This window comes from Tinamus guttatus, unplaced genomic scaffold (genome assembly GCF_059628265.1).
Source record: "Tinamus guttatus ecotype Peru unplaced genomic scaffold, ASM5962826v1 Tinamus_guttatus_pri_ptg000276l, whole genome shotgun sequence".
NCBI classification, from domain to species: Eukaryota; Metazoa; Chordata; class Aves; order Tinamiformes; family Tinamidae; genus Tinamus; species Tinamus guttatus.
This window is the reverse complement of record NW_028288810.1, coordinates 846671-873066: the sequence shown is the minus strand read 5'-3', so window position 1 is coordinate 873066 and position 26396 is coordinate 846671. Positions and strand designations below refer to the sequence as shown.

At 34.2% G+C, this 26396-nt stretch overlaps 2 protein-coding genes across 2 annotated transcripts in view; one reads left to right on the top strand and one right to left on the bottom strand.

Moving 5' to 3' along the window:
* The window catches only part of IFT74 (intraflagellar transport 74), a 37177-nt gene that overhangs the window by 3805 nt on the left and 6976 nt on the right, over positions 1-26396 (top strand). Inside the window, exons 7-15 of the mRNA XM_088527301.1 lie at positions 656-717; positions 11304-11442; positions 12425-12487; positions 13242-13385; positions 13973-14013; positions 15705-15784; positions 19202-19255; positions 23038-23135; positions 24537-24663. Of these exons, the coding sequence (XP_088383427.1) occupies positions 656-717; positions 11304-11442; positions 12425-12487; positions 13242-13385; positions 13973-14013; positions 15705-15784; positions 19202-19255; positions 23038-23135; positions 24537-24663 (808 nt within the window). The remainder of the gene's footprint in view (positions 1-655; positions 718-11303; positions 11443-12424; positions 12488-13241; positions 13386-13972; positions 14014-15704; positions 15785-19201; positions 19256-23037; positions 23136-24536; positions 24664-26396) is intronic.
* LRRC19 (leucine rich repeat containing 19) lies at positions 3210-6540 on the bottom strand. Its single transcript, XM_010222757.2, has 4 exons — positions 6457-6540; positions 4874-5384; positions 4455-4667; positions 3210-3538 (listed from the first exon to the last, which is right to left on the bottom strand). Exons 1-4 carry the CDS (start codon positions 6538-6540, stop codon positions 3210-3212), a joined length of 1137 nt encoding a protein of 378 aa, XP_010221059.2.

Below are 26396 nucleotides of genomic sequence, written 5' to 3'. Positions count from 1 at the left end.
TGAGTTACTTCAGTGTAATAATCATTAAATAGGTATATGGATGATGAACAACAGAAACCATGAACTTTGCTCTTCCTTAAGGTTTTCTTGATTTTTCAAAGTCAGTAAGAATGTGACCCTAAGCATTAAGAGCCATTAAGCTTGCTCCATTCCACATGCTCATTTTGTCCATAAGCAAAAGGAACTAATGTTAGAAAGGATCATTTTGTTAGAATGAAAAGCCATCTAAGTATTTTTTAGCCATCAGATTTAATGGAAAAATAAAGTCACAACATTCATATCATAAAACAAGAATGCTTTGCAAAAGATCACCTTGTCAGTAGGTTTAACAATGGAAGTATCCCGTCAACAAAGGAAGTATCCCATCAGTGAATTCCACAGTAGAAGCTGGTGAATTAATTTGTTGCAGACTTGATTGTATTTCATTCTCAAATATAGAGACATCTTATTTCACTTGATTTTCAGGGGAAGAATGCAATTGCAGAAACCATTCAACACTTTCACTTGGGAAAAATTCTGGAGCAGGAAGCCTCTGCTGCTCATTGCTGTACTGCATTCTGAGCAACCTCTAGATCATTTAAATGCAGCCTTGAATTTGTGCATATAGTTTGTATTTTGTTAGTTTGTAATTTTGTTGGGTTTGTTTTCTTTTTAGTTGAAAGTTCAGAATGACCGGGAAGCTCAGAGTGTGGATGTAATTTTTACAGAAAAACAAGCGTAAGTACATTATGTATATGCTTCTCTGAAGTTGCTAAATTACATTTGACCCTTGTAAAGTAGGGAAGATTGAGAAGTGTAAAGAAGATGTAGCCAAACTCTTCTTCGTGGTGGCCAGCAACAGGACAAGGGGTAATGGGTACAAGTTGAAACACAGGAATTACCATCTTCGTGTGAGGAAGAACTGCTTCCAGAGCTAGACAGCCAGAGCCCTGGAACAGGCTGCCCAGAGAGGTCGTGGAGTCTCCTTCTCTGGAGATCTTCAAAACCTGCCTGGATGCCACCCTGTGCCACATGCTCTGGGTGTCCCTGCTGGAGCAGGGGGGTTGGGCTAGATGATCTCTGAAGGTCCTCTCCAACTTCAACCATTATGCGATTCTGCGAGTGATGTAATGCAGAAGTTCCCTAATGTGCTTAATGTGCTTATGCGTGCAATGAGCAGGAGTTTCTGGCTTTTAACTCTTCTGAGTAGCTCTCACGGAGAGGCTTACTATCTCACTCAGGCAGTAGAGATTCCTTGGTTGTGGGGACCGAATGTAAAAGTCATGATATTTGGAGGTAGAGTTGTGCTGTGTAAGTTAGGAAGTGAAGACTTGACAGGAGGAAGCACAAGATAAAAATTATGTTGCAAATGTTTCCCTTGATGCTCCCTGTATTAATGTCAGTAGTAAAAACCTTTACCTTACAAAGGCCACAGGGCTGTCACACCCCATCCTGTGCTTCCCTTACAGAAAAGAGCAAAAGGTGCTTGACACTGATGTTTTAAGGGCATCTCTTGCCAATAGAAAATCAAGCCAAATTGAAATTGGGAATTCCCATTTTAACTAACATGTGGTAGCTTTCTCTGGGATTGGAAGCATGCTATTTGCATGCCTCAGCCACTGAATTATGTTTTTAAGACAGGAAAATTCACCTAAACATTTTTGTGTACCACTTCTATACTGTATAATTTCAATATGGTCTATAGTACAGGCAACTTCTACATGTCTAGTAGACTTCTAAAGTAAGGTTTAAAATAATTTTCAATGTGATTTAATAATGATGATAGTTCTAACTAGGTGAAACACTCAGAAATGTTTTTATTCTACATGGCTGTGTATAACAGTTTAACTTACTGGTTAAGAGACTCACTTTAGAGAGGTGGATACTTGTTTGTGTCTTCTCATCTTGTTTCTCTACTTTGCATTGAGCTGTCATCAAGGTGGATTCTTCTAGATACTCAGACAAAGGAATACTTACATTTTGGATAGCATCACTGCTGCCATTGCTGCATGATTCTGTGCATGCACATAGGCACATTTGTGTCTATCTGTCTGTGAAATTTTAAAATCAGTAAATGAGATGGCTGCATAGGTTAAGTGCCTCAGGGATTCTTAGATAACATTTCTAGATTCAGAACCTTGCTGGTTTGGGTATGATCTTCACAGCTGACATATAAAGATGTTGAAAATTAATTCTGGATTCTTAAGTACAATTAAAAAAATGCATTTTCCCCTGTACACAAAATTTTGTGATATATTTTTAATTTACTAGTGAGAATTCTTCTGTGTGTACTTACACAACTACTGACTGTCCAAGAATAGATAAAAATCACATTGGGATTCTTATTTTTTCATTCTGTAAATATTAAACTACTTTGGATGAAACTATACAAAGCAGAACATTGTTACACACTTAATCTATACTCACTTTTGTGAAAGAAAAAATACATTAGCAGTAACATTTTTTGTTGTTTCCTGTGTATAATTCAATAAGGATACTGTGTTCTAAAAACTAGCAATTTGCTGTTTAATAACAAGCCATTCTGCAATAATACTTTGGTTTCAACAGCTTTTAAATATATCTGTTTTATTCCATTGAATGTATTTTCAAGTGCTAATAGAACATTAAGAGGAAAAAAAAAGTTTCAATAGCAAAATAACAAATAAAGGCTTTAAGTATGCAGTAATGATAATTTATTGTTTCATTATATGTGAACACATTTAAGCTAGCAGAAAAGTTAGTCTATTATTCTGCTAATTCCAGTGGAAAAAAAAATCATCACTTTCTAGCTGGAAGATGTTAGTTTTAATTGTCAGCTGTTGAGCTTTGATGTTAATACTTTGAATTCAGTCTGCAGTTTGCTTCAGCACTTTGGCTAAGTTATTTTTCCTTTCTGGGCTTTCTTATCTTTAAACAATCAGTAATAATGTCAGTGCCAACAGCTGCTGTGTAAAGATTTGGTCATGTTAAGCAGCGTACAATAGAAGCTCTATATTCTTACATATTTTGGAATATTTCTTATGACAGTGATGCTTGATACTTCTTTTACTTTTTGGTTTTGATTCATACCTCATTACCTTGTTACAAATTTGACCAGATGAAATAGAAGGAGATAGACTGCGCAGTGTCATTTTATATCATAAGTACATAAGTAACATAATATGCAGGCTTGACTAATCTGAACAAGATTACTACAGCCTTGAAAGTCAGATAATCCATTACGTAAGAAATTAGCTCTCCTCAGATATTCCATGAGTATCTATATATTTATCTTCAATAAATCCATCTTCCTCAGGCACAAATGCATGAGTTTTCTCAAATATTACTATGGGATGTTCATCATTTGTACTTGATGCAGTGGGAAAAGAATTCATGTCAGCCGAAAACTCTTGTTCAAACATATCACAGTCATTTTCTTCCAGCCGTCGGTGACTGTAGCTGATCAAATAGCGATACCATGTTGGGCATTTTACAGCAGTAAAAATCAGGAGTGTAGTACTTAGGACAAACCCTAAGACACCCCCTAGGAAGGTCCAACTTTTGCCAAGAAGTGGTAACTCTTTAAAACAGAAAAGAAAAAAATATCTTCATGCATAAGAACTGTAGTATTATTTTCTTCATATTTGTATTGAACTTGCACAATAGAAGATTACAGGGCAACTAGTGTCTCTAAATGATTAATGATTTCTTCTGTAATAAAATTGAAGTAGATTGGTCATTTAGTAGACTGGTGCTCATAGTCTGTTTTTACAAATGTTTTTCTTTTTTAGTAAAATGGCTACTGCTTTAGAATTCATTCAGCTGCAACAGCAAAAGGAGTTTGCGATGATTTATTCTCTTTATAGATCTGGAGATCAGTATTTCTGCTGTAGTTGAACATAAGGAGTGTAGCATTTCAGTATGGAAGAGCAGAGAGAAACAATTTGAGTGGAAGAGGAAAACAATTGTTTGTTTGTTTTTTTACCAGAAGGAAAGACAGAGTATTACTGAGTGATGATGAAATTAGTGTCAAGAGGTGAAGATTTTAAAGAACCTCGAGCAGGCAAATCCATATCGTTTGTGTTGAAATGCATCAAAAGGAAGAGCTACAATTAATGGGCTTGCTCTTTTACGTATTAAGATGGCAACTACATATAGAAAAAAGGAAGAAGAGGTGGCAGTTTATAAAGTGCTTTGCTAATTCTTCTATGCAGATCTATAGAATTGTTTGAATTTTAATCCTTTGAAATTTTCAAATCATTATAGTTCGATTTGAGATTTAAGGTGTGGTTTATTTATTATAAGTACTTGTTAAGTAAATGTGAACATTTGCTATGCTGTGCTTGCAGTCTGGTGAAATCTGGAAATAGGTGTTTTGTCATAGCCCTAGCTTTTATGGAGAACATCCCATACACTAGGAATATAAAACACTATTAAAGCATCAGACAGCAATTTCAATAGCATATACTCAGTAAAGGAAGGCATCAATATATTACCTGCCCGCGTTCCATTGTTTCCAGTGACGTTGTTTGAAGGAGACAGAAATGTTAGGGAGGAAAAGCTTTTAAGCTTGTTGGCAGAAGTGGAAGTTACAGTGGTTTCTAAAGAATTTTTTTTTAAACCACAGTCTGTTGTTTGGATAACTGCAGTCCTGATAGAAATCATTTTCTGGGCGTTTGGAAATGTACATAGAGTGTTGTTTTCATCTTCTGTGAATATAAAAAATGAAAAATCTGTAATATTAATTAATTAATTAGCTGATCTTAAACATGTCCATGGATAATTAATTTATTACTGAAAAATGTGATTTAGGAGTAAGTTGGTGCTGGATATTATTCGGATCAGAAAAACAGCAATGAAAGATAAGGTTGTTCAACATAAAAAGTTACGAAATTTGTCTTTTACAAAAACGTACCCATTGTCCCATTGAAGGTAGTTAGCCATTTCTGTAGATCAAGAAGGTCACAGGAACAGTTCCATGGATTTCCAGCTAAGACGATTGTAATCAACTTAAAAGATGATTTTATATGGAAAGATTTCAATAGGTTATCCTGTAAATTCAAAACTGTCAGAATCTTTAATGATGTAAATACATCTGAATCTAATTGAGTAATGTGGTTATGGAATAGATTCAACTTTGACAACTGATTCAAGCCTGCAAATGCTGCTTGGTGTACTGTGGTAATATAATTATTGCTGATATCTAGAATTTTGAGTTTTGCCAGATTGCAGAAACTGTTATTATATAGTACAGTAATTAGATTTTTATTCAAGTAGAGTTCAGTGAGGTTAGTATGCCTTTGAAGAACCCTTTTGTCATTATCGTTTAAAGTTATATTGTTATTTTTGAGGCTTAATTTTGTAACATTTTGCCAAAGACTATTGGGAATAGTATGGAGTTTCTTTCCAGACTCATCACATGTGACCTGTTGAAAAAAAGAAAACATTGAGAATTAAAGTAACTGCTTTAGAAAAATCTGATGATGACTGACTTGCAGTGACTGACTACTGATGGAAAAAAAAGCCCTTTCTATAAGTGGTCATACTAGCGCTTTGAAAGAGAAGCTCTACCTATAATTCTGATTGATTCTCTAAATTTACTCATAATGTGTTGAATTATTTGGTTTAGTGTATCAAAGACCTGAAGTTACGAATCATATAAAATCTCTTTGAGGTACAAAGCTCTCTATGTGATTATCATCCAAAATATAACCAATTTGGCATACTATTTTGGAATTAGTAGCACTGTTGAGTGTATATAAAAAGGATTCCTTTTCCTGTAGTTGGGAAATCACATTCATGTATTCAATCACATTCATGTATTCATGTATTCTTTATGATGTTTACTTTTAAAAGCATTTTTGGAATACACTTTCAACAAAAGATTATGTGCATGTTGTTATTATAAATAAGTCACTTGAATTTGCTTTGTGTTTCTGGATTAAAATTTGCTGTAGCCTTTTTAGGCTAGAGAGTGTTTACTCTCAATACCTTCAAGCATACTATATTTTCTGGAAAGAGTAGATTTCCTTTTATGTATGTGTGCGTCACTGCAGGCTAGAGTGAAGTGTCAAGATACTTTAACTGGCTTTAAATTAGTTCTTGAGTAGTGTTTATATTATTCCTCTTTCAGTATAAGTAGCCCATGCTCTATTTGCTCCTGCTGTAGCCAGACTGAGCCAGAGTTGATATTGGGCAGCTGCTGTGCCAGTAACCTTCTTTAGCTTGAGTAGTAGTTAGCCTTTTCCAAAAACAAACAACAACAACAAAACTCAAAAAAATGGCTTTTAGGTCTGTTCAAAACACTGTAAAGACAAGGCATATGCTCCTGTGGTCTGCAGTGAGATTTGTCTAAGAGTATTTCAAAGTGTATCCATGCTTCTTTTTTTTTTTTCTCCCTCTGGGTGCTTCTTTCTTCAGGTATTAGGTGCTCATAGCTTTGTTTTATTTATTTTTTTTCAGTTTCTAGAATGCCTTTCACATACTGGTAAAACTTACTGTTTGAGAAGTAACATTGCAGTCAGCTGTGACTGGATTCAAAAATAGTATTTCAGCACAGATCATGAGCCAAGAGAGTTTCATTTTCAGAATCTAGCAAAAAAGAACATTTTTTTGTATATTAAGACCATAATTTCCATCACTTATGTAGTGTAGTTCTTCAAAATATTAATAGATATAATTATTTCATGATAATTTATTTTGTTCTTAATAATAATCTGTATTGTTAAATAAAAAGTGAGGAATAAAATCTTACATTAACAGCCTTAGTGTATTAGGCAAAATTGAGACAAACCTAAAATCAAGTGATCAGATAGAATCTGCAGATTAAAAAGAGGCTACTCAAGTTAGTAAACAGCAGATTCATAAATGAGTAAAAGGAATAGGTAGGGGTGAACTCATTAGTGTCCCTGAGAAAGCAGTTATGGATACTAAAATAATATGAGATGAATAAACTGCAGAAAGTGTCCAGGCTTGCATGCTTTCTCCAAATAACTTCTCCTGTTGCCACTGATAAAGGCAGAATAATATACTAGATGGATATTGGTTTGTCCCATCAAACATCTCTGTATTTTTATCTATGCTCTTAAGCATTTTTTTTGGTGAATTTATAATGTATACCTTCTTTATGACATTTATGATCCATATTATAACATATATCATGTGAACATGCGCCATTGCAATATAAAGGTGTAATCGTTACCTTAATCTTTAGAATTATGGAAACTTGATTCAGTCTGTGCTGGATTTTTTTAAGAGATACACGTACCTTATTTTTTGGAAGTCAGGAGAGCTTTTCTGAGATTAGCTTCTCTCAGGAAAAAAAAAATTAATTACCCATGTTGTCTTGAAAATCATGTATTTTTTTTCAAGATCTACTCATTCTGAACAGGCATACTAATTTTTTTCCATCAAATACTAAAATGATTTCTCTTTACAGCACATTTGAACTAAAAAGGTAGATTATTACTTTGGTGGTATTATTGGACTTTTTTTAAAGCATCTGCAGTCTCTAAAAGATTAGAAAAAAGACATGATATAAACAGTTGTTTCAAATGCTTGTTGTATCTTAAGCAATCGAGTGTATTTGCTGAATTTATCAGACATAAGAACAAATTTGTCAGACAAAGTAAGAAATGCACAAGGAAGTTCTATTGTACCAATAAAGAATAATACCAAATCTGTGAAGTCAGACAGATTACAAAATATCTCCACCACTTTTTAAAAAGGGATCTAGGAAGCCTTCACTAAATCACATCATAATAGGTGAGATTATATGCCAAACTGATCAAAACTAATTGATTGCCTCTATGCATTTGTGTCTCTATGTAGCACTGACTGAATTTGTTGACCTACCTGAATCAATGTGGTAACTTTCTTACTTTGTTTAAAAGAACAACATGATAAATGGCCTATTTACTACTCTGACCTATTGTTTTCATCTACCGCTGTTGTATAATAAATATGTAACAAGTTCATAAACCTGATATTTTCACGAGATAACTATCAGTGGTAAGGACAAGGAATACTAACAACAGCGGTCGCTGTGATATTAGGTACTGTTCTTGATGATGATGATACTATGGCCCTGTATACTACTAATGGTGAACATAGCAGTTTGAAATTCCTGATGCAGACTATATTTGCAGTTGGAACTTGTGGCATACTTTGAGCTCATACATATCTTCTTCTAAACCATCCAGAAAGAGAGCAGGCCTTAACCAGGCAGTCTAGAAAGAAATTAACAATATTATTTTAGTTTGCAGTTTTAAATGAAAATTTTCTAATTAATAAAATGGGGGAAATGCTTATTTTAAATTAGTCAGTCTGTAAGTTAATACCAGTTAATCAAGTTAAAAATTAAGCAAATCAGAAATCTTAAAAAAATATGTTAAAAAGTTAATAATTCTGAATGAAAGGATGCTATCAACTTCAAAAACCCTTCTCCCTTAAAAATTCATGCAACATGTTTATGTCAAACATGGTTCTGGGCTTTTACTTTCATGTCTATTCTGAAGTTTTTTTGGTTTTGTTTTCTATAAAATTGATTTCTTCTACTGTGCAGTGGGTGAGAAGGAAGCCTTGCAATCAGTAGAAGAACAGGAAACCCTCCATATTTAATTGCAATGTAGTTTTTCTCTAAAACCATGTTCAAGTATGTCATTTAAAATTGTCACTTTAGAAAGAAGTTGAGGCTGGCAATATATTGATAATATCTTTTAACTTGAGCTCAGAAGTGTTTTCCTTGGAGAGGCTTTAAAGATTGATTCATTTGAATGATTGCTGTTATTTTTCTTGTATTTGTAAAGAAAAAGACAGACTTAGAGAAGTAGTGGAGCTTACATAAAAAGAATTAGAGAAAAAGAAAAAATATTCTAGCAAATCTTTGCCTTTTGAAAAAGATATTATGCCAAGTGCCTTACCTTTCTGTTGCTTTTTAGAGACAGCATATGTACAAAGGAGTGTGCTTTGCTGTGCAGTGACAGTAATATGGTGCAACAGCACTTGTTCTTTTTCAACCTTTGTACTTGATGAATAAGCAGGTAGCTTTTAAAAAAATCAAGCTAGAACATCTTTAGCAAAAGATTGACTAGGTTGAGCAATTCCTTATAATGGTCTTAGATTTAATTGGGTCTGCAGCCAATAGGAATGTGTAATAGTTATGCTTAGGTGTTAAGTTCCAGATCACCCAGGAAGCACTGAAGTATAATGCCATGAGAAACTACAGGCAAGTTGGGTTATGCTCAGTTAAAGAAAGTTTGGTTTTTTGTTTGTTTATTTTTTTTAATGTGATCCAACCATCAAGTAAATAATATTTAGTAATCCTCAAAGAGTTTTAGTCATTTAGGGGTATGTGTTATATGGGTGATATTTTTTGAAGAAAATCTGAAAGAAAATAATACTTACATTTGAGAGCATGTTTATGAAGAAAATATGAAATAAAATAATAGTTATGTTGGAGAGCATGTTTATATACATTCACAAAGGAATTATATTGATGTACAACCAGTATAGATGGAATTTTTTTGTTGTATTGGTACTTATTCTCTAAGCCTCATTTGCTCCAACGCATACCAGGAAACTACAGATGTGTTTAGCTTGGTGTTCTTTCTCATTGCTCTCAAATGCTTTGCTGAGCATGAAGTATTTTACTTAACTGGTTTGCTTTGATGTTTTTGCCACTTTGATTTTTGTTAATATTACAGAATGTTCTGGAACTTTTCCAAGCCTTCACCTTGGTTTGGCTTCCCCAGTGGTCTTCAAAAGTTACGTTATCTGTAGTAGTAAATTATCCTCATGTCAGTGTTATTGCCAATATTTTTAATTACTTTTCAGAAAAAAGAACACTTTACCTTTTGTGAAAGTAGACTACCAGATGATCTGTGCCTAGATAGAGATTTTTGGTATCGCAGATATACGGGATTAGTTTCAGGGATCTTGCTCTGTGTTCACATCATATAAGAAGAAAGACTTGTATCAGGCCAGCAGGCTCCTCAGTAACATGGCTGCACCCACGATAAATCAAAGGAGCTGAGGAAGCGATTTTTCTTTCCTTATTCTACCATACAAACTTGGAGTCTCAGACACAGGTCAGGAGAATTCAGTTTAGATTGGATTTGTCACTGGCCTCAATAGTGACAATGTGCTCTGGATGCTGTTTTGGAACACAGGAGGAATGTAGCAAGTAGTAGTCTTCTTTTCCTCCCTAAATGCTCTAATATTTCCAGAAAAAGGCACTGTTTGTGCTTAAGGTAAGCTCCCTGTTACAGTGTCAGTGAGTGGCGCTGACATTCTCTCCAGAATGGTTATATTTACTGTGGGGATATTTTCTAGATACATCCTTGTCATTTTCTTGCATCCTTCCAATTCTGTTTTCATTTTTGTCTTCAGCTGAGGTTGATTTGAGAGAAGCCATTACTGGTGAGACCTTGCAACAGTTTTTGTGGGCACAGATAGATAAGGAGAAGATCTCTGAAAGCTGACTGCTAATCTCCCATTCTGTGGTGTCTGCAGAGTCTTGAAGCAAATTACTACCATAAGAACATGCTTCATTTAAGAAGTTAGGCCTTTCCGCCTTGAGAAGGAACATTATAATCCTTTCATAGAATAGCATACTTACTGCAGGGGATTTATTCCTTTGACTAGCTTTAAACAAACCACCTTTACTCTCAAGATCCTGTTCCATCTGCCTTCATCCAGTGTCTCTTGGGCTTTGCCACTGCACTACAACTTTGCCAAGGAACATAGAAGATCATTGTTTCTTTATCATCAGGCTCCAAAGCATCTTGGTATTGCGGACGGCCAAACTAGTGGGATTTTTCTCACATGCCTTGGGTTCCTGGGCATTGTAGGTCTTTCTTGAAGCTCCACACTAGCTAATAATCCTAAATAGCTCCCCATTCTTAAAAAAAACCAACAAATCATTGATAGAAGGGCTTCTAATCATCACTATCTGGCATCTTTGAGACCTAATAATCTTTATAATGTGTTTTCCTTATAAGCATTCACAAATCATATCCCAGCGTCTTTATTTCAAACTGCCCAATCTGTATTCACTCATTGCGACTGACTGGGAGAATTCCACTTCATTTCTATACTTGCAGACAGTGTGGGGATGTTAGGAAACAGTATGGGCACAGTGAGGGCAAAGAAGCCTTCATTTGCTGTAGGGTGTGGTTAAGAGTGTTCATATAGCTCCTGCAGTCCCAAGAAGATAAATACACAAAGATTACTTCCCTTCCAAGTTAGGGGTTCATTTTCAAGCCAGATTTCAAACCAGAGTTTGAAATGGGTGCTTAAAGGAAGCATCAATTAATAAAAGTTGTGAACATATGCTATTTTTACAGCAAAGAAAAATTAATTCAAGCTGTGGAAGAAGATATTGAACGTCAAAAAAAAGTAGCAGATGACATAATAAAAGACATGTCTCAGGAAAATCAGACTAAATATATGGAGATGAAGACTGCAAATGAAAAACTCTGCCAGGTTGGTTTATTTAATAGTACTTACCTAAATGTTTCTGAATCCAGCTCCATAAGTCAATTGCTCAACTTATTTTTCAGGAATTCCTACAATATACTGATGATTAAGATACCAGCAAGCTTTTGTATGATATAACTCAGCTCTGAAGTTTTCTAAGTTGAGCAATTGACTAAAAGCAAAATAATGTTCATCATTTTCTTCCTTTCAAATCTGGGCACTGATGCACATGTAGCTTTCAAGAACCTCTGCGCTGCTTAGATACTTAGTCACATGTGTGGAAAACATGCAAAAAGATGATGCAATCCCAGCATTTTTTTTTATTTCACTCTAAATGGAAATATTTCTTCCAGTGCAATAAAATGGATCTGACTTTGTTGTTGATACTGTAATTGTCAGTCTGGATGAAGAAGAAAAGTGAAGTGGGCTTTTGAAAATACACTTGTCTTAACTAATCCTAATAACTAACAAAAGAAACAAGAGTTCTAGGGTAGTTATAACTTCATCTAAATTCAGACATGCATTTTTAATAACACTGCATGTATGGCAAATATAAAGACAAGGATCTTCTATGGTAGATGCTTCACATCTGTTTTAGGATGAGCTGATTCACTAGTCAGAAGCAACCCATCTTTTTACTGACTATAAATTAACTGAGCAAACTAGGTCATGTTTGAGTAACTGGCTTCAAAGATCTGAAGTAGAAACAATCAATTCCACTCTTAATACTGCTTTTAAGAAATAGGTACAAGAAAGTACAAGCAATTTTTGATAATAGCTGCAAATAACAAAATTTTAAACGGAAAAGTCAGATGCTGAAAGTATGTGGATTTTATACTTGAGCTATTTGGAGAAGCTCGACACAATCCTATCTTTTGTAATTTTGAAAAAGATCAATGAGAAATTTTAAATTCTAAGCTATAGAACAAGAAGGTAAATCTCACCAAGTCCTAATTCTTAACTAAGATTTGCATTCTTTCCTCTTTAGGAGTTGGTTGTTCAACAGCAGGAATTGGATGCACTGAACGTAAAGGAGGAGTCTTTAAGAGTTGTATGTATGACGACAACTGGTCATCATACCAGTCTTTCACGCTCTAATATCAAAACCAATTTTCTGCCAGCTGTTGAGTACAAAAGTTTGATACAATGAAGTTTCCTAGTCTTAGTTACTCATGTGATTTTTAAATATTCTATTTGACATTTGACTTAGTGGGAATTCTCTGAAGATAAATATGAAATTATCATTCAGAGCCTTCGTAAGTAGTTGTGAGACTTAATTGTTCTGCATATTATCAACCTTTACTCTGCATAAAAATGATTTTGTTGTTCCATATTCTATTTCACAAGTAAATGACATTTCAAACACAAGTGGTAATTGACAGAGGAATACTTTTTTTCTGTTATAAACATACATAACGTACCGTGACTTTGTTACAATAAGGAAAAGTTTCTTACATTGGATCTCTTGCAGAAAAATGTATCCATGAGCTAAAACACACAGTCATAAACATCTTCAGACAGTATCATTTTTGAATGGTAGCAAACATTTTAATACTGGGTTTTACTGATGATTTAGGAATCATCAAGATGAAACTTTACTCATAAATTTTTTTTGAAGATGAATTCATGAATCGTGGTGAGATTACAGACTGTAAGGATTTTTTTTTTATACAAGTGTATAAATAAATGTATTTTTCTTTATACTGATGTAACAAGCCTTTCAATATATAGATGTTGCTTAGCCAAAACATAATTTCTGCAATTTTATTGCTAAGAGTTTAATAAATTTTTGCCTTTCTCAACAGGAAATAGCACACTCCCAAGTGAAGCAGGAGGCAGTGAAGTTGTATGAAAAGCTCCATGAGCTTGAGGAACATCGAAATCAAATAATTACTGAGGACAAGAACATGGATTCTCCACAGGAGGAAAGAGAGAGATTACTAAAGCAGGCAAGAACCTGAAATGATTTCATTTACAGTATTCTCTGTTTGGTATTATAAGGGATGGTAATATTAAAAAAAAAAAAAAAGATTTTCAGTTTTGCTGTTGTTCTCTCAGATGTACAAATCGGCTGAAATTGATTCTAGTTAATGGATTCACTGGAAAGAACAGAACCAAAACAAATTTGTCAGTAAGCTTTTAAATTTTATAGCCTATACCAATTTATCAGTCGTGTTGAACAGGAAAATTAATTGAATCCTATTTAAGTGTTCTGTAGCACAGGTCCAGCTGGTATCATTTCTAGGGTTTTGAACAGAGGTATTAATGCCGGAGTAATTTAGTTTGTTTAGATGGGTCTGTGCTGCCAATAACCCATATATTCTATACCAGTGGTTGGACTGCATTAATGACTGTGTTCAAGTTTTAAATATGTGTTCAGAAAGAAAGCATATTGAAGAGATAACACTATTAAATGTCACTTCAGTGAAGAACTTGCAGAATAGTGTAAACTCCTGTGACTTTTTATGATGAGTGTCTATTCCCTATAATAACTTTTAAATTTTATTTATGTTAAGGAAGTTATGTGTTTTTATAGGTTAAAGAAGATAATCAAGAAATAGCAAGCATGGAAAGACAGTGAGTACTACCCCTGTATCGCTGCTACAAATTACATTTATTTCCTAAAGACAGATAAGTGAATTCCATCACATGTTTCTGTAGATATTTAAAATATGTGTATAGACACAGAAAGAACATTTTTCAGCTTGATCTGGTGCAAACCCTCCACAGAGTTCGGAATACAGCCTGTTCTGTTCAGCCACACCCATTCACAAAGAATTTTTGGATTTGATTAGTGACATAGATAGATTTTTGCCAATATACGTAACAAAAAATAGAAAAGCGTGAAGTTCGAGTACACATATTCCATTGTATGAACACTTTTGTGGGGAACTGTAGCCTAAAAGACACTGACTCACAAGAGGAAGGTGATAATATCTTAATTTGCTGAAGCAGTTTGCTCAGTGAATGTCTAGTTGTCTATAATACCTAGTTTCAAGCAAAATAGCAGTCAGAAAATGGGTATTTAAGTTGAGTGAAGTTTCCTTCCGGATTTTTTTGATTTTTATCATCTTTTATTATCCCTGTGCAGTGGAAAACCTCTAAAACACACTTCTTTGTTATGAGGGTTGTAAGGCCAGAGAAGTCGATAAAAGTGTTTTGTTTGTTTGTTGTTTTTTTGTTGTTGTTGTTTAATTTTGTGTGTTATGAGAAAATTATTTTTCACAGACTAAAATGCAAAATTGAAATTTTCTTATCTTAATGTGTTTCTGGATGAGCATAGTTTGACATAATGATAACTGTGGTAAGCAAATCCTTTTATATACCCAGCTTATATGTTCACACTTAAGAATTATTCATTTGTGACATCTTCAACTTCTGTGACAGCTTGAGCTTATATAACACTGCACACACATTTTGGACTTTTGTTTTATCACAATCTGTGCCTAAAGAGGTTGATTACTAGAGGTTAAGTTCTAAAGAACAACTCAGTATTCCTTCCTGACTCATGGCTCATCTTACATCATCTTTCATCATCTTTCTGAGGATTAACAGAAGCTCTGATTAATATAAAAAAAATAGTGCTGTATCACAAGAGGAGTAAAGTAATACAACATGCTTTTGAATCTTTTGATTTTTCTTTCTTTATAGAAAAATAAAAAGGAATTCTCATTGAAAAAATGCATACTTTTAAACAATATTTACTGCTATGATCATTTATTCATTTTTAACTGAATTGGCATCTTTGGCTACTAATTTGCTTAAAATAATTCCTGATAAAAAAGCAATAACAGTTAATTGTATTTGCGAATTTACAGAAAAATGCTTTTCAGGTAATTTCATTTCATGGTTTGGTTATGCAATATACGGTTCTACTGGGAAATTTCTTAACTAATTTTAGGAATACATATGTAATTTTACTTAAAAAAAAAAGGTTTCTTCTAGGTAATATGTCATGTTGTAATGCTGCAAAGCTGTGGAAGAACCAGCAGAGGGACTAATTGAGTAAGGTTACTCAATTGGCAAATACCAATGATTCATAATGGAAATGTTTTTAATAAAACAGCAGCAGTATTTGGTAGGTATAGGAACTAAAATGACCAGTGATTCACACATTCCTTTTATATTAACAGTAATTTTCCTAATATTATTTAGTTATTGATAAACTTAGGCTTGCCATTTTTATTCTGAACCTTCTCTTCATTACTTTCAAACATAAAAGTATTTGACAACACCTTTTAACTTCAGTTTTCATTATCTACTAATAGGCTAACAGAAGTAAGGGAAAAGACAAATCATTTTAGAAAAGTCATTCAACGCCTTGATATGGATCTGGAGGATCATCAAGGTAATGTTATTAGACTTCGAACAGACGACCTAAAGCAGACAGGAAAAAAGCATGCTCTTTTAGAATGTGAGAAATTGCAAGTACCCACTCACATATTTGGGTCTCTTCAGATTTTTAATGACTAGTAGAAATAGGGTGTAAGTAGTACAGCTGTCTAGTCCTCTGTCCCAATTTTGTTTTGAGGATTCCTTGAGAAAAAGGCAGAAATGGCAGCATTGTAGAACCAGATCAGCTTTAGAAAAGTTTCAATATATTTTATTTTATATGTTCAGAAATTTTATCAATGAATGTGGAAGCAGCAGCAAGTAAGCAGCACTTACTCATAATATTTTTCTTTTTAATATTGTCTTTCTTTATAATTTATTTTTTCAGTCTTTGCAAGGAAATTTTGGGAGCAGTCTAGAAATGGAATTAGCCTGGAAACTTATGTGCAACAAATATTCTGTAGAATGTTAAACTAGGTTGGGATTGGCTTTGTTCTAGCGCTAGAAGTTACTGTTTTAGAGAAAATTAAGAATAGGCTTGCAATAGTTGTGAAAGACTGTTTAAATGAAAGTTAGTCCCAAGAGAAATCTCCTGATGATAGGAAACTCTCTTTAGACAGCTGTTACATAAATATGTATATATTCTGGAAAAATGTGTACCAAATTATTTAAATTCTGTATAACACATGTATTTGTGTGCTTGTGACCTTTTTACTTTCTACCTTTTTCACGGGAAATTCAGTGTAAAATATAACTGTGAATTTCTTCAAAATGGACAATTATTTCTGAAGTTGACCCTAAATCTATGCTTAATATATTTATTTCTCTTCTTGCTTCTTTAATTAAAATCAATTCTGCATTTCTTCAGATACTTATTTTTGTGCAAATAATTAATTAAAACTGTTTTATCAGCTCTCTTGTTGTCAGAAAATATTTCCAACTGTACAATTTTGCTTTTATTTTACTTTCATGGGCTTTGCAACATTTTTGTTATCTTTGGAGAAGTGCAGAAGGTAAGAAATGAGTTGCTTTTTTGTGATTTTAGCTTAGGTTTAGATACCCAATCATTTATTGCTTTTAGAAAAAGACATCTATTAAGCGTTTGAAGCACGTGCAGAAGAGTCACCCTATGAATTTGCGTAGAAGTCTGCATTAAATCTGTTTGTTTTTCTTTCTGAAATCAGTAGCAGAAATAATAATTCTTCTATGCTCAGGAATACTTACCATCCTCTCTTCTGCACTCATTTAGGATCTACTGAATCAGTATAGTTCTTAACAAAAAAGGGAGGCCAACTCACATTTCTGAGCTGTAAGCAGGTTTTATGCCAGTTTACATAATTTGATAAGCATTTGGGCCAGTCCTGTGCTAATCTATGGCCATGGGGAAGTCCAGTCTACTAGAGGGAACAAGTTAGCAAAGGCGGTGGAGTTTAACCCTCACCAAATTGCCTGTTCTGCAGCGAATTTCTGATGAACTCCTGTCACTTCTTCCTTGTGAACATATTCATACTGTATAATGGACAAAGTAATTATCATGGGATTCTAAACTTCTAAAGACTGTTACACGCTGTTATTGTGTCAGATATATTTTTTCCGTCTCTCTCTTTAAAGAGCTGCATACATCAGATTTTTAGAGAATCTTGTGCAAAGGAAGAAATGAACTAGTGCTATCCTGATGAATTATGAAAATAGAGTATGATTTTTCACACTGATTCAAACATAAAGGAGAACTAATGTATGCCAAAGTATATTCCTGATAAAGTGACATGAATTTTTCATTACTTTCTGACAAACAGTGAGCCTGATATAGAAAGAATAAAGAATGTATCTGTAAGGATTAGCTTTTGGAACTGACAGCTGATCTCCCAAAGCTCCCTCTCTACGGGGTAGAGAGAAAATCCAAGGAGGTCATTTATGCTTCTCCTCTAACTCAGCATCTTAAGCAGTCCTTCAGATTACCACTGTCCTTCCTGCTTTACTTTTTAATTACTTCTGGCTCAGTATTTAATTTGTATGTCACGAAGCACTCGCAAAATGTCAACTTTTTTTTTTTTTTGTTAGATTTAAGTAAAAAGAGCTTGTGGGGGAAAAATATGCAGATGCAAAAATGTTACAGTATGAATATTCCCATAAGAGGAACAGTATTCAAAATATCAAAAATAAACAGATCATAAATAGAAATTTAGTTTTCAGTTACAAAAATCTAAATAAATAAGTAACTCATCAAGTTACTGTTTGTGATTCATGTTTTAGAAACTACCTTTAAATGATTAGTCAAAATGGAAATAAACTCATAGCAAAATGGATTTAACACTTTATAAATTGCATGAATGGTTAAGATATTGAAAAAATAATGCCAGTTTTCAAAGAGCACTTCTCTGTAAAGACATTTTAAAGGTTGCAGTCTTTAATTCAAATAGATATTTTCTTTAATCACTTGACAGATCATGTACCTCCCTATTTCACAGCTCACTGTAGTAAGACTTCTTAAGGTTAGAACAGACTTTGAGTTGTAAGTGTCTAAGACCTGCCTTTCAGAATGAAAGGGAGCAAGGAACAGACCTGCATCTGCAAGGAAGCTAAAGCAAAATCACAGCCCCCCTCAGGGCCCCCTGGCATTCTTATTGTTTGCATGTACTAGATGAAAAGGAAATCAGTAGGATGTGGAAATAAAAAGACACGGAGAAAATGTGCTTACTCTGTTAAATGTGTTTTATTCTTTTCCTTTGCATTCCTTAAATTCAGCATATGCTGAAATTTAATCAATGAGCAAGACTCAAACAATTAAAAAAATGGTAACAAGATTATTGCATTTAAAGATGGACTGAATTGTGTACCCCATATTATCTATTCTGTACTCAATGTGTTAATGCCACTATAAAGAATATACTAGAGATCTGCTCTTAAGCATAACTGTAGAAAGCTTTTTTTGCCTTTTGTTCTCCTATTTCTATTTGAATGGTATGTCTTTCTTTACTAGTTTATAAAAGTATACTATAAAAGTATATTAAACTATGGGAAAGAGTTCTTCAAATGCAGAATTGCAGAAAATTTTAACTAACCATGGTACCTGAACATATGAGTGCACCTTTTCTATATATTAATTTTTTGACTTCAGAAAAATTCTACCAAATTTCTTTGTCTAAACAATATAAGTCCAATGATGAACTTTCTGCAAACATTCAGAAGTAGTATTTATCCCCACTTACATATTATAAATCCTAATATCTAAATGTTATAAAATGTCATTGAAACTGAATTTTTCATAGTCATCTTTCTTATATAAATGGAATGCATCCTGTAGTTTGTAGGTATGCAGAATTTTTATTTCTAAAACTGCCATTTTGCCTGCCTGAAGGATTCTAGGATTGAGTTGGTATCAACTATATATGAACTGTTTATATATATCAAGTCAGATAAATGTCTCTTGCAGGAGAGGAAAACTGGAAATACAAGGAACTGAAGAAGAGAGAAGAAAGCATGGACAGTAAGTCATAAAGTATACATTAATTAATCCTAGTTCCAATAAGACAGAGGTTTTCTTCAATTGTAAAAACTCAGTTAATTTAGAATTGAAAAACCTCATCTGTGGATCATTCTGTAAAGTTTCTGTGATTTCATTTAAGGCTATAGCAGAACAAGGCAATTCATATTTTTAGGCCTTGGAGAATATGCATAGGTATTTGGAGCACCTTTCATGGCTCTTTGTCAAACATTAAGAGACTTAGGAACACTGCTGTATTTTATAAAAAGAATGCTTTTACCAAAAGAATTTAATGTTAGAATGAATTTAAGTAAAAGTGAATAAAACCAGGTGGTCTGTGTCCGATAAAAGGAAAAATTTTAAATGAACATGCACAGAGGCCACATAATCCTTTAAAATTAAAGTTCCTTCCATTGATTTATTAAAAATGAGTGCTCTCTTTCCTATTAAAAGGGTTTTTTAGAGGTCTCAGCAGCAGCCAATGCAGGATGAAAACAAAACTATTTTAAAAATATGTCCTATTGCTAGTGCACTGTAATAGGAAGCTTACAAGAAGTATTGATCTGTCACTCAGCCAAAGGAGAAATTGATCAATAAATAAAGTCTCACATATATAACACCTTTTTGTAAGTGCTCACTAAAAATGTTGACTGTTATATAGTGGCTAGCAAAGGACCAAAAAGAATTGAGAGTGAAAAACATTAATGGGAATACTTATAAACCTTATGTATTTTTGAATTACCTAATTTCACAAACTTCATCAGAGAGCATTGTAGCAGCTCTAGTGCTTTTTGAAGTTAACCATGACGTCTGAGACAACATGAAGGAATCTTAAAGATGGCAAAAGAGCGAATTACAGGCCAGTCATCTTGATATCAATTTCCAGAAAGTTTCTTCAATAAATAATCAACAAAAAATGAAATATTTACAAAAACATGATAGTTAATCATACTGGCATTGATTTGTCAACGAGAAGCAGCTGATTTACTTTGTGACAGAAAAAATAAGGAGAAACAGCAGATGACTTGTATGCTGATGTGAGAATGTCTTCTACAGCTGTGTCTTCTGTGTTTGTAAAAGTAAGCTAGGCAAACATCCATATTAATCTATTTTAAGCATTTAATGGAAAAAATAGTTATTCTAAAGGATGCACTATCAAAATGGAAAGATATGTTGAGCAGAATATTGCAATGTATACGGGGTATTTTATTAACCTGTCAGATGATGGAAGAAAGAGTAAATATATAGATTGGCACAAACATCCCACAAAAAAAAGTTTTTTTTTTTTTTAAAAAAAGAAAGCATGTTGGAGGGCAGGGTTAGAATTTAAAATAATCACAACATTAAAAATGATGTAAAAAAAAGGTTAAGAGCAAATTGTACACTTTCTCAGGGATAGGAAAGAGTAGAATTCATTTATTTTAGCTCTGTAAAATGGGCTCTTAGAGTTATAGGAAGAGATACAATGAATACACCACTGTGGAAAGAGAAAATAGCACAGAGTTATACACAGAAGTCTAATTTGTCAGGAACGTACTCATCAAGTTGTGGGACTGATTGTGGGAGGAGGTGATTTAGTCTTTATCATATGCTGTCCTTTACAAGACAGGGAGTAGAAAGGTGTAGGCAAACACGAATTAATGACATAAGTTGTTTTACCTTGGAGCAGGTGAATTAATTAGGTGACTGTCCCTTCCATTCATTTTTTTAATTCTGTGAAATATATACTGCTCAGATGAGTCTCAGACATATATGATCAATAAAGAAATGGTGCTGCAGAAAAACTGTAAGATGAGGTGTAAATTAAGACCTCACATAATGTTTTTGAAGAAATTCAAAGAAGGTTAAAAGTCTGGAAATATCCAGAATGCCCAAGGAGAATAAATACTGAAATAATGTAAATACAATTCTGAGGTTCTAGCTGCATAATTTTAGGATCAGTTTTATGAAATTATGTATTTGTGAATACAAAGTGATTTGGTTTTGTTCACTGAAGAATTGCTACCTAACAAAGTTCACAGCATATGTGTTTTAATGAATATGTGTAAGTATTTCCCTCCCTCACAGTTTTATTTCTTTCCTTTGCTGTTCTGACTTAGAGCCTTTGTAAGATTAGTATCCCAACTGCCTACAGCGGGTCAATGAAGGGAGACTGCAGTCAGCCACTAAAAGAAAAGTGCATACGTATACTTGCACGTGATACTATAGCAAGGGCTATAGCATCATCTGTTGTTTTGAAAAGTGGTGACTCAAACCCCATGAGACAGATTAATGAAGTCTTGGATCCTGTTAGAATATTAAACAATTAAATGAGATTTCAAGTTTTATGTCAGGTTATAAGTTATTTGGCTTATACAAATGGCCCATTCTCTTTTTTTTTTTTTTTTTTTAGCAAAAAAAGGACAGAATCACAGAATCCTAGAATGGATCCTAGCTTGGAAGGGACCTCTAGAGGTCATCTAGTCCAACCCCCCTGCACATGCAGGATCACCTAGAGCACATGGCACAGGACTGCGTTAAAGCGGATTTTGAAGATCTCCAGAGAAGGAGACTCCACAACCTCTCTGGGCAGCCTGTTCCAGTGCTCTGTCACCCTCACTGTTAATAGATTTTTCCTTAAGTTCCTGTGGAACTTTTGATGCTTCAGTTTGTGGCCATTACCTCTAGTTCTGTCAGTGGCCACCACTGAAAAGAGGCCAGCACCATCCTCCTCACTGCCTCCCTTGAGGTACTTACAGACACTGATTAGATCCCCTCTCAGCCTTCTCTTCTCCAGGCTGAACAGGCCCAGCTCCCTCAGCCTCTCCTCACAGGGCAGATGTTCCAGGCCCCTGATCATCCTTGTAGCCCGGCGCTGGACTCTCTCCAGCAGCTCCACATCCCTCTTGTACTGTGGGGCCCAGAACTGGACACAACACTCCAGGTGCGGCCTCACCAGGGCTGGATAGAGGGGCAGGATCACCTCCCTCAACCTGCTGGAGCCGCTCTTCTTAATGCACCTGAGATCAAATATTTACAATACAAACTATTAAGTAAGAATTTCAGGATGTTTGTTTTCTCTACAGCCTTTCCCTGTTGAACTGTACTCAGATATTTTCTTAATAAAGAAAATTCCTTTTTAGCTGTAGTTCACAGTAAGAAATGATATGAAAAGAGCCTTAAGAGTGCTTTGAGGAAGGAGCTATTTTTGAAGCTTTCATTCTTGCTCATTTTATTAAAGTATAATGGTTCTGTTTCTAATATAAAATGTGACAAGTTAATACTGAAGGAAAAAAAATCACTGAAAATAAAACTTCTAATGCCAACTTCATTTGCAGCCTGGATGTTGGAGAAAAACACACATGGTAATCATCTATTCTCAGAGATTCTCTTCTGAATCTTACTGACATCTTACTCTAATGATATATACCTTTGCCTGTGAAAGATGCCTCTATCTCAGAATCCAAGTGGTATCTGTGATGTAGTTCAAGCTATAAGAGATAGTGAGTTTTCTCTCAGTTTCCTCCTGTTTTCTTTGTTTGGTAGCTTTCAGAAAAATTAACAGTAACTGCTGCTAGGATAAGCATTCAGAAGTGTTAGAATGGTAATGAACATTTTTTCCTGTCCCTTTGAATGTCCATTTTCCTGCAGCCATTGAATGGCAGCTCCTCCATAATCTCCAAGAGAGTGGTTACCTCTTACCCTTCATCAATCAAATATTGGTCTCTGGAAATTTTTTCATGTCTGTCATTTCACCCCAAACTTGACAAGTTTCAAGGTCCTTTATCTTGTTTGTTGATCTTTAGATTTTCTTGAGACTTTTGAAGATGTGAAGAGCCAGGAATTAAAACGAAAAGCCAAAACAGAAGCCAACATTATTACGCTCTTGGAGCACTCAAGTAGGGTAAGTGCTTTTCCTTCCTGCTGTGGTAAATTAGGAATATAAAAACACAGAACAGGGAGCGGAAGGGATAAGCAGGAAGATGGTATTTATATATTATCTAGTACATATTTATATAATATACTTGAAGAAGATTAAAGAGATACCATAGTCAGTTGTAAGGAAAAAATAATAATTTCTCATTATTTCTATGGAAAGCATTTTGAAAACAAGGTAACAATTATGGAAATGGTAGTATCACTGTTGTAACTCATCATCATTGTTACAATAAAGAGCATTCATGCTAAAACATTTCAGAATACTGCAAATAAATAATTATTCTTTCAATTTTGTTTATACAAAATCTGCAAACCTCATTTTATGGGTATGCCGTGGTGTCTGTTAAGTAACTGACAATATTTCAGTTATACTTCTGATCTATTAAAATTAAAATTTTGTCTGGAACACCTAACCTAACCCAAATTTAACATAAACACTTTAAGTATTGTTCACATTTTCAGTCTTTGTCATATTTTGCACTGACAAAATATTTTAACTTTTAACATTTTTATTTACAATAGACTTCTTGTTTCAGAAACGTTAGAGCACTGTAATGTTTTGATCGAATCCTAAACTGTCCTAAACTGTTTTAGTATGTTATATAGTATCTTATGTAGTGATACAGAATCACAAAGAATAGCTGTGGTTAGATGACACCTGTGAAGATTTTCTGAACCCCCTGTGGAAGCATGGTCAGGTATAGAAGGTTACACAGAGCTGGGTTCAGACAGTCATGGAGTATCTCAAAAGAAGAGACTCCACAGTCTCTCTGAGAATACTTTCCAGTGTTGGGCCATCTAAAGAGCAAAGAAGAGTTTTCTCATGTTCAGATGGAGTTTCCTGTGTTGCAGGTGTTCCAGTTTGTGCCTGTTGTCTTTCATCCCATCACTGGGCACCACCAAGACAAATCTGCCCCCATCCTCTTGATAATTTCCTATCAGATATTTATAAACACTGATAAGATCCCCTCAGGGTCTTCTTTTCTCCAAGCTGAACAGCGTCGGCTATTTCAGCATCTCCTTGTACGTCAGATGCTCTTTGTGGCCCTTTGCTGGACCCACTCCGGTATGTCCATTCCTGCCATGTACTGAGGAGCCCAGCACTGGACACAGCACTGCAGGTGACACTTTAGACAGGACAGGTGTGACAACATAGATATCATGTTCTCTTTCTCATCACTGGCACGTCAGTGCATCTTCTTCCAGACTGCATTTAAATCATTTCAGAGTATTGACAGTATTTTCAGTCTTTGTAATAGAAAAGCCAAATAATAGATAATGTATTAGGAGAGCTGCTTTCTTGTCGGTTTGCATTCATAATTTCAAAGGTACAAAACATTTCATTATTGTTATTGGTAACATGCAGAATGTGAATTGTATGAAACAAATTTCATCTGTTACCAATCAAGAGTTGAAGATCATGCAGGAAGACCTCACTTTCAAATCAACTGAAATGCAGAAATCACAGAGCACTGCTAAGAATCTCAGTACAGGTGAGATAAGCAATGAATTTTCAAATTCCTTCCTTTAAAAATGGAATTTACCTGATTTGTTACACTAATAATGAAATATAACATCAGTGATCTTTGGGTATTAAAAAACAGTTGGCAAGTTGACCATCTGAAAATATGATGAATAACAGATTATATATATATTCCCGATAACTATTTCCCGTACTAATATTTTAGAGACATATTGTTCACTGACATAGAAGTTTATTATTTGCTTCAAAATAAAAGATATTCACAATTTTAAAATAATTTAATAAGCAGAATAATAATTTTAATAAGCAGAAGCAGAGAGCTGCACAGTTAATTAACCATACGTTATTTGGAAATATAGTCCTTGCATCTTTTACAGTTTGTCCTTCCCTAGAAAGGTGTGTATCACATGGCAGTAACTGACAACTACAGTGTAAAAAGTCCTCAGGGTTAAATTCTTAGTCTTGATTCTGCTTATTATCCATATTAATTTAATCTTGGGAATGTTCAACTTAAATCTGAATCCTAAGAATTTGCAGTTTCTTGCACTTACTTTCAAAAGCAGATGTTATTTTTCTTTCCTTTGTGTAACAGGTATCTATTTATTTTTTTACTTGCACTATTGTTAATGGAATTGTTCACATGATTCCAAACCTTTGCCAATATCATTATTGGTTCAGTAAATTTTTCCTTGTTGGTTTGACTGAAAGGAAGGGGCAGGAATGAAGGACCATGAATCTTCTTGTTAGAAAACTATTATGTGCTGTACTTGGTAGTAATTTCCAAAATAAGAACCTATATTGTGACTTTTAAGTAGTTACGTGCAAAAAAGCAAAAAATACTACTGAAGGTATTTGCTCTGTTTACAATTTAGGGTTTTGAGTTCACTTACTTGTTTGCATTTTGCAGTTGTAACATAGTTTTAAAAACTAGGTTACCTGTTACAGGTTCAAATATGTTTTTTTTTTTTGTTCTTCTGTGTGATCATGAATTCTTACTATTTTACAATATAAGAATCTACCCAAAGCACATAGCAGACATCATTGAAAGGTGTAGCTCATCCTTGGCAAGGGGAGAGGAAAAAGTTACAGCATATAGTTTTCAGCAGTTAATTTAAATGATTTATAAATAAAATTCCTAAAGCTAGGAATTACAGATGCTGAATTAGATTCTTGCAAAAACACAACAAATACCCATTTTTTACAGTTGAAATTATTCCTAACCTTTGAATTATAGATCAGTCATCTTCAGGATTCTTTTATTGTGATTAAAATTTGGATTTTCATATTTCCTTGCCGTAACAGTATTATGAAAAGTCCATCAGCAGAACCCTTTAAAAAAAAAAGAAATAAGGAAAAGGAAACTATGAAGAGTAAACAAAAATGCTGATGGCATAGTTTCCCAAAAACATTTCCCTGGGTCACAAAGCAGTTTGGTCTCAGAGTTTGTTACTGTGTACACACTGCCTGCTAGATGCTGCAGCTTCGTGGCATATCAGAAGGAACTGGGCTGCATCCTCTTCCTGTCTCTTCCCCTACAGAAGTTTTATGTATTTTTATTTATTTTTGTTTGCAGCTATTGCTGGGTGAGGATAAAATTCTAGGTTATTTCCTTGTCTCTAGAAAGTGTGACTGGATAGGAATAGGTCATTTCTGTCTCACTGTACCTTTGTTTCAGTATATGGATAGAAGAGTCAAGCTCTTTTGACATTGTGGCTTATGTATTTTAAATAATAATATTATTGA

Excerpts from the sequence above, each read along its gene's own strand:
- LRRC19 (XM_010222757.2), bottom strand. The coding sequence starts at position 6,540 with ATGAAACTCTCTTGGCTCATGATCTGTGCTGAAATACTATTTTTGAAT. Across the intron at positions 5,385-6,456 it reads GCAATGTTACTTCTCAAACA|GTCACATGTGATGAGTCTGG; the intron begins GTAAGTTTTACC and ends TTTTTTCAACAG. Across the intron at positions 4,668-4,873 it reads TACCTTCAATGGGACAATGG|AAGATGAAAACAACACTCTA; the intron begins GTACGTTTTTGT and ends TTATATTCACAG.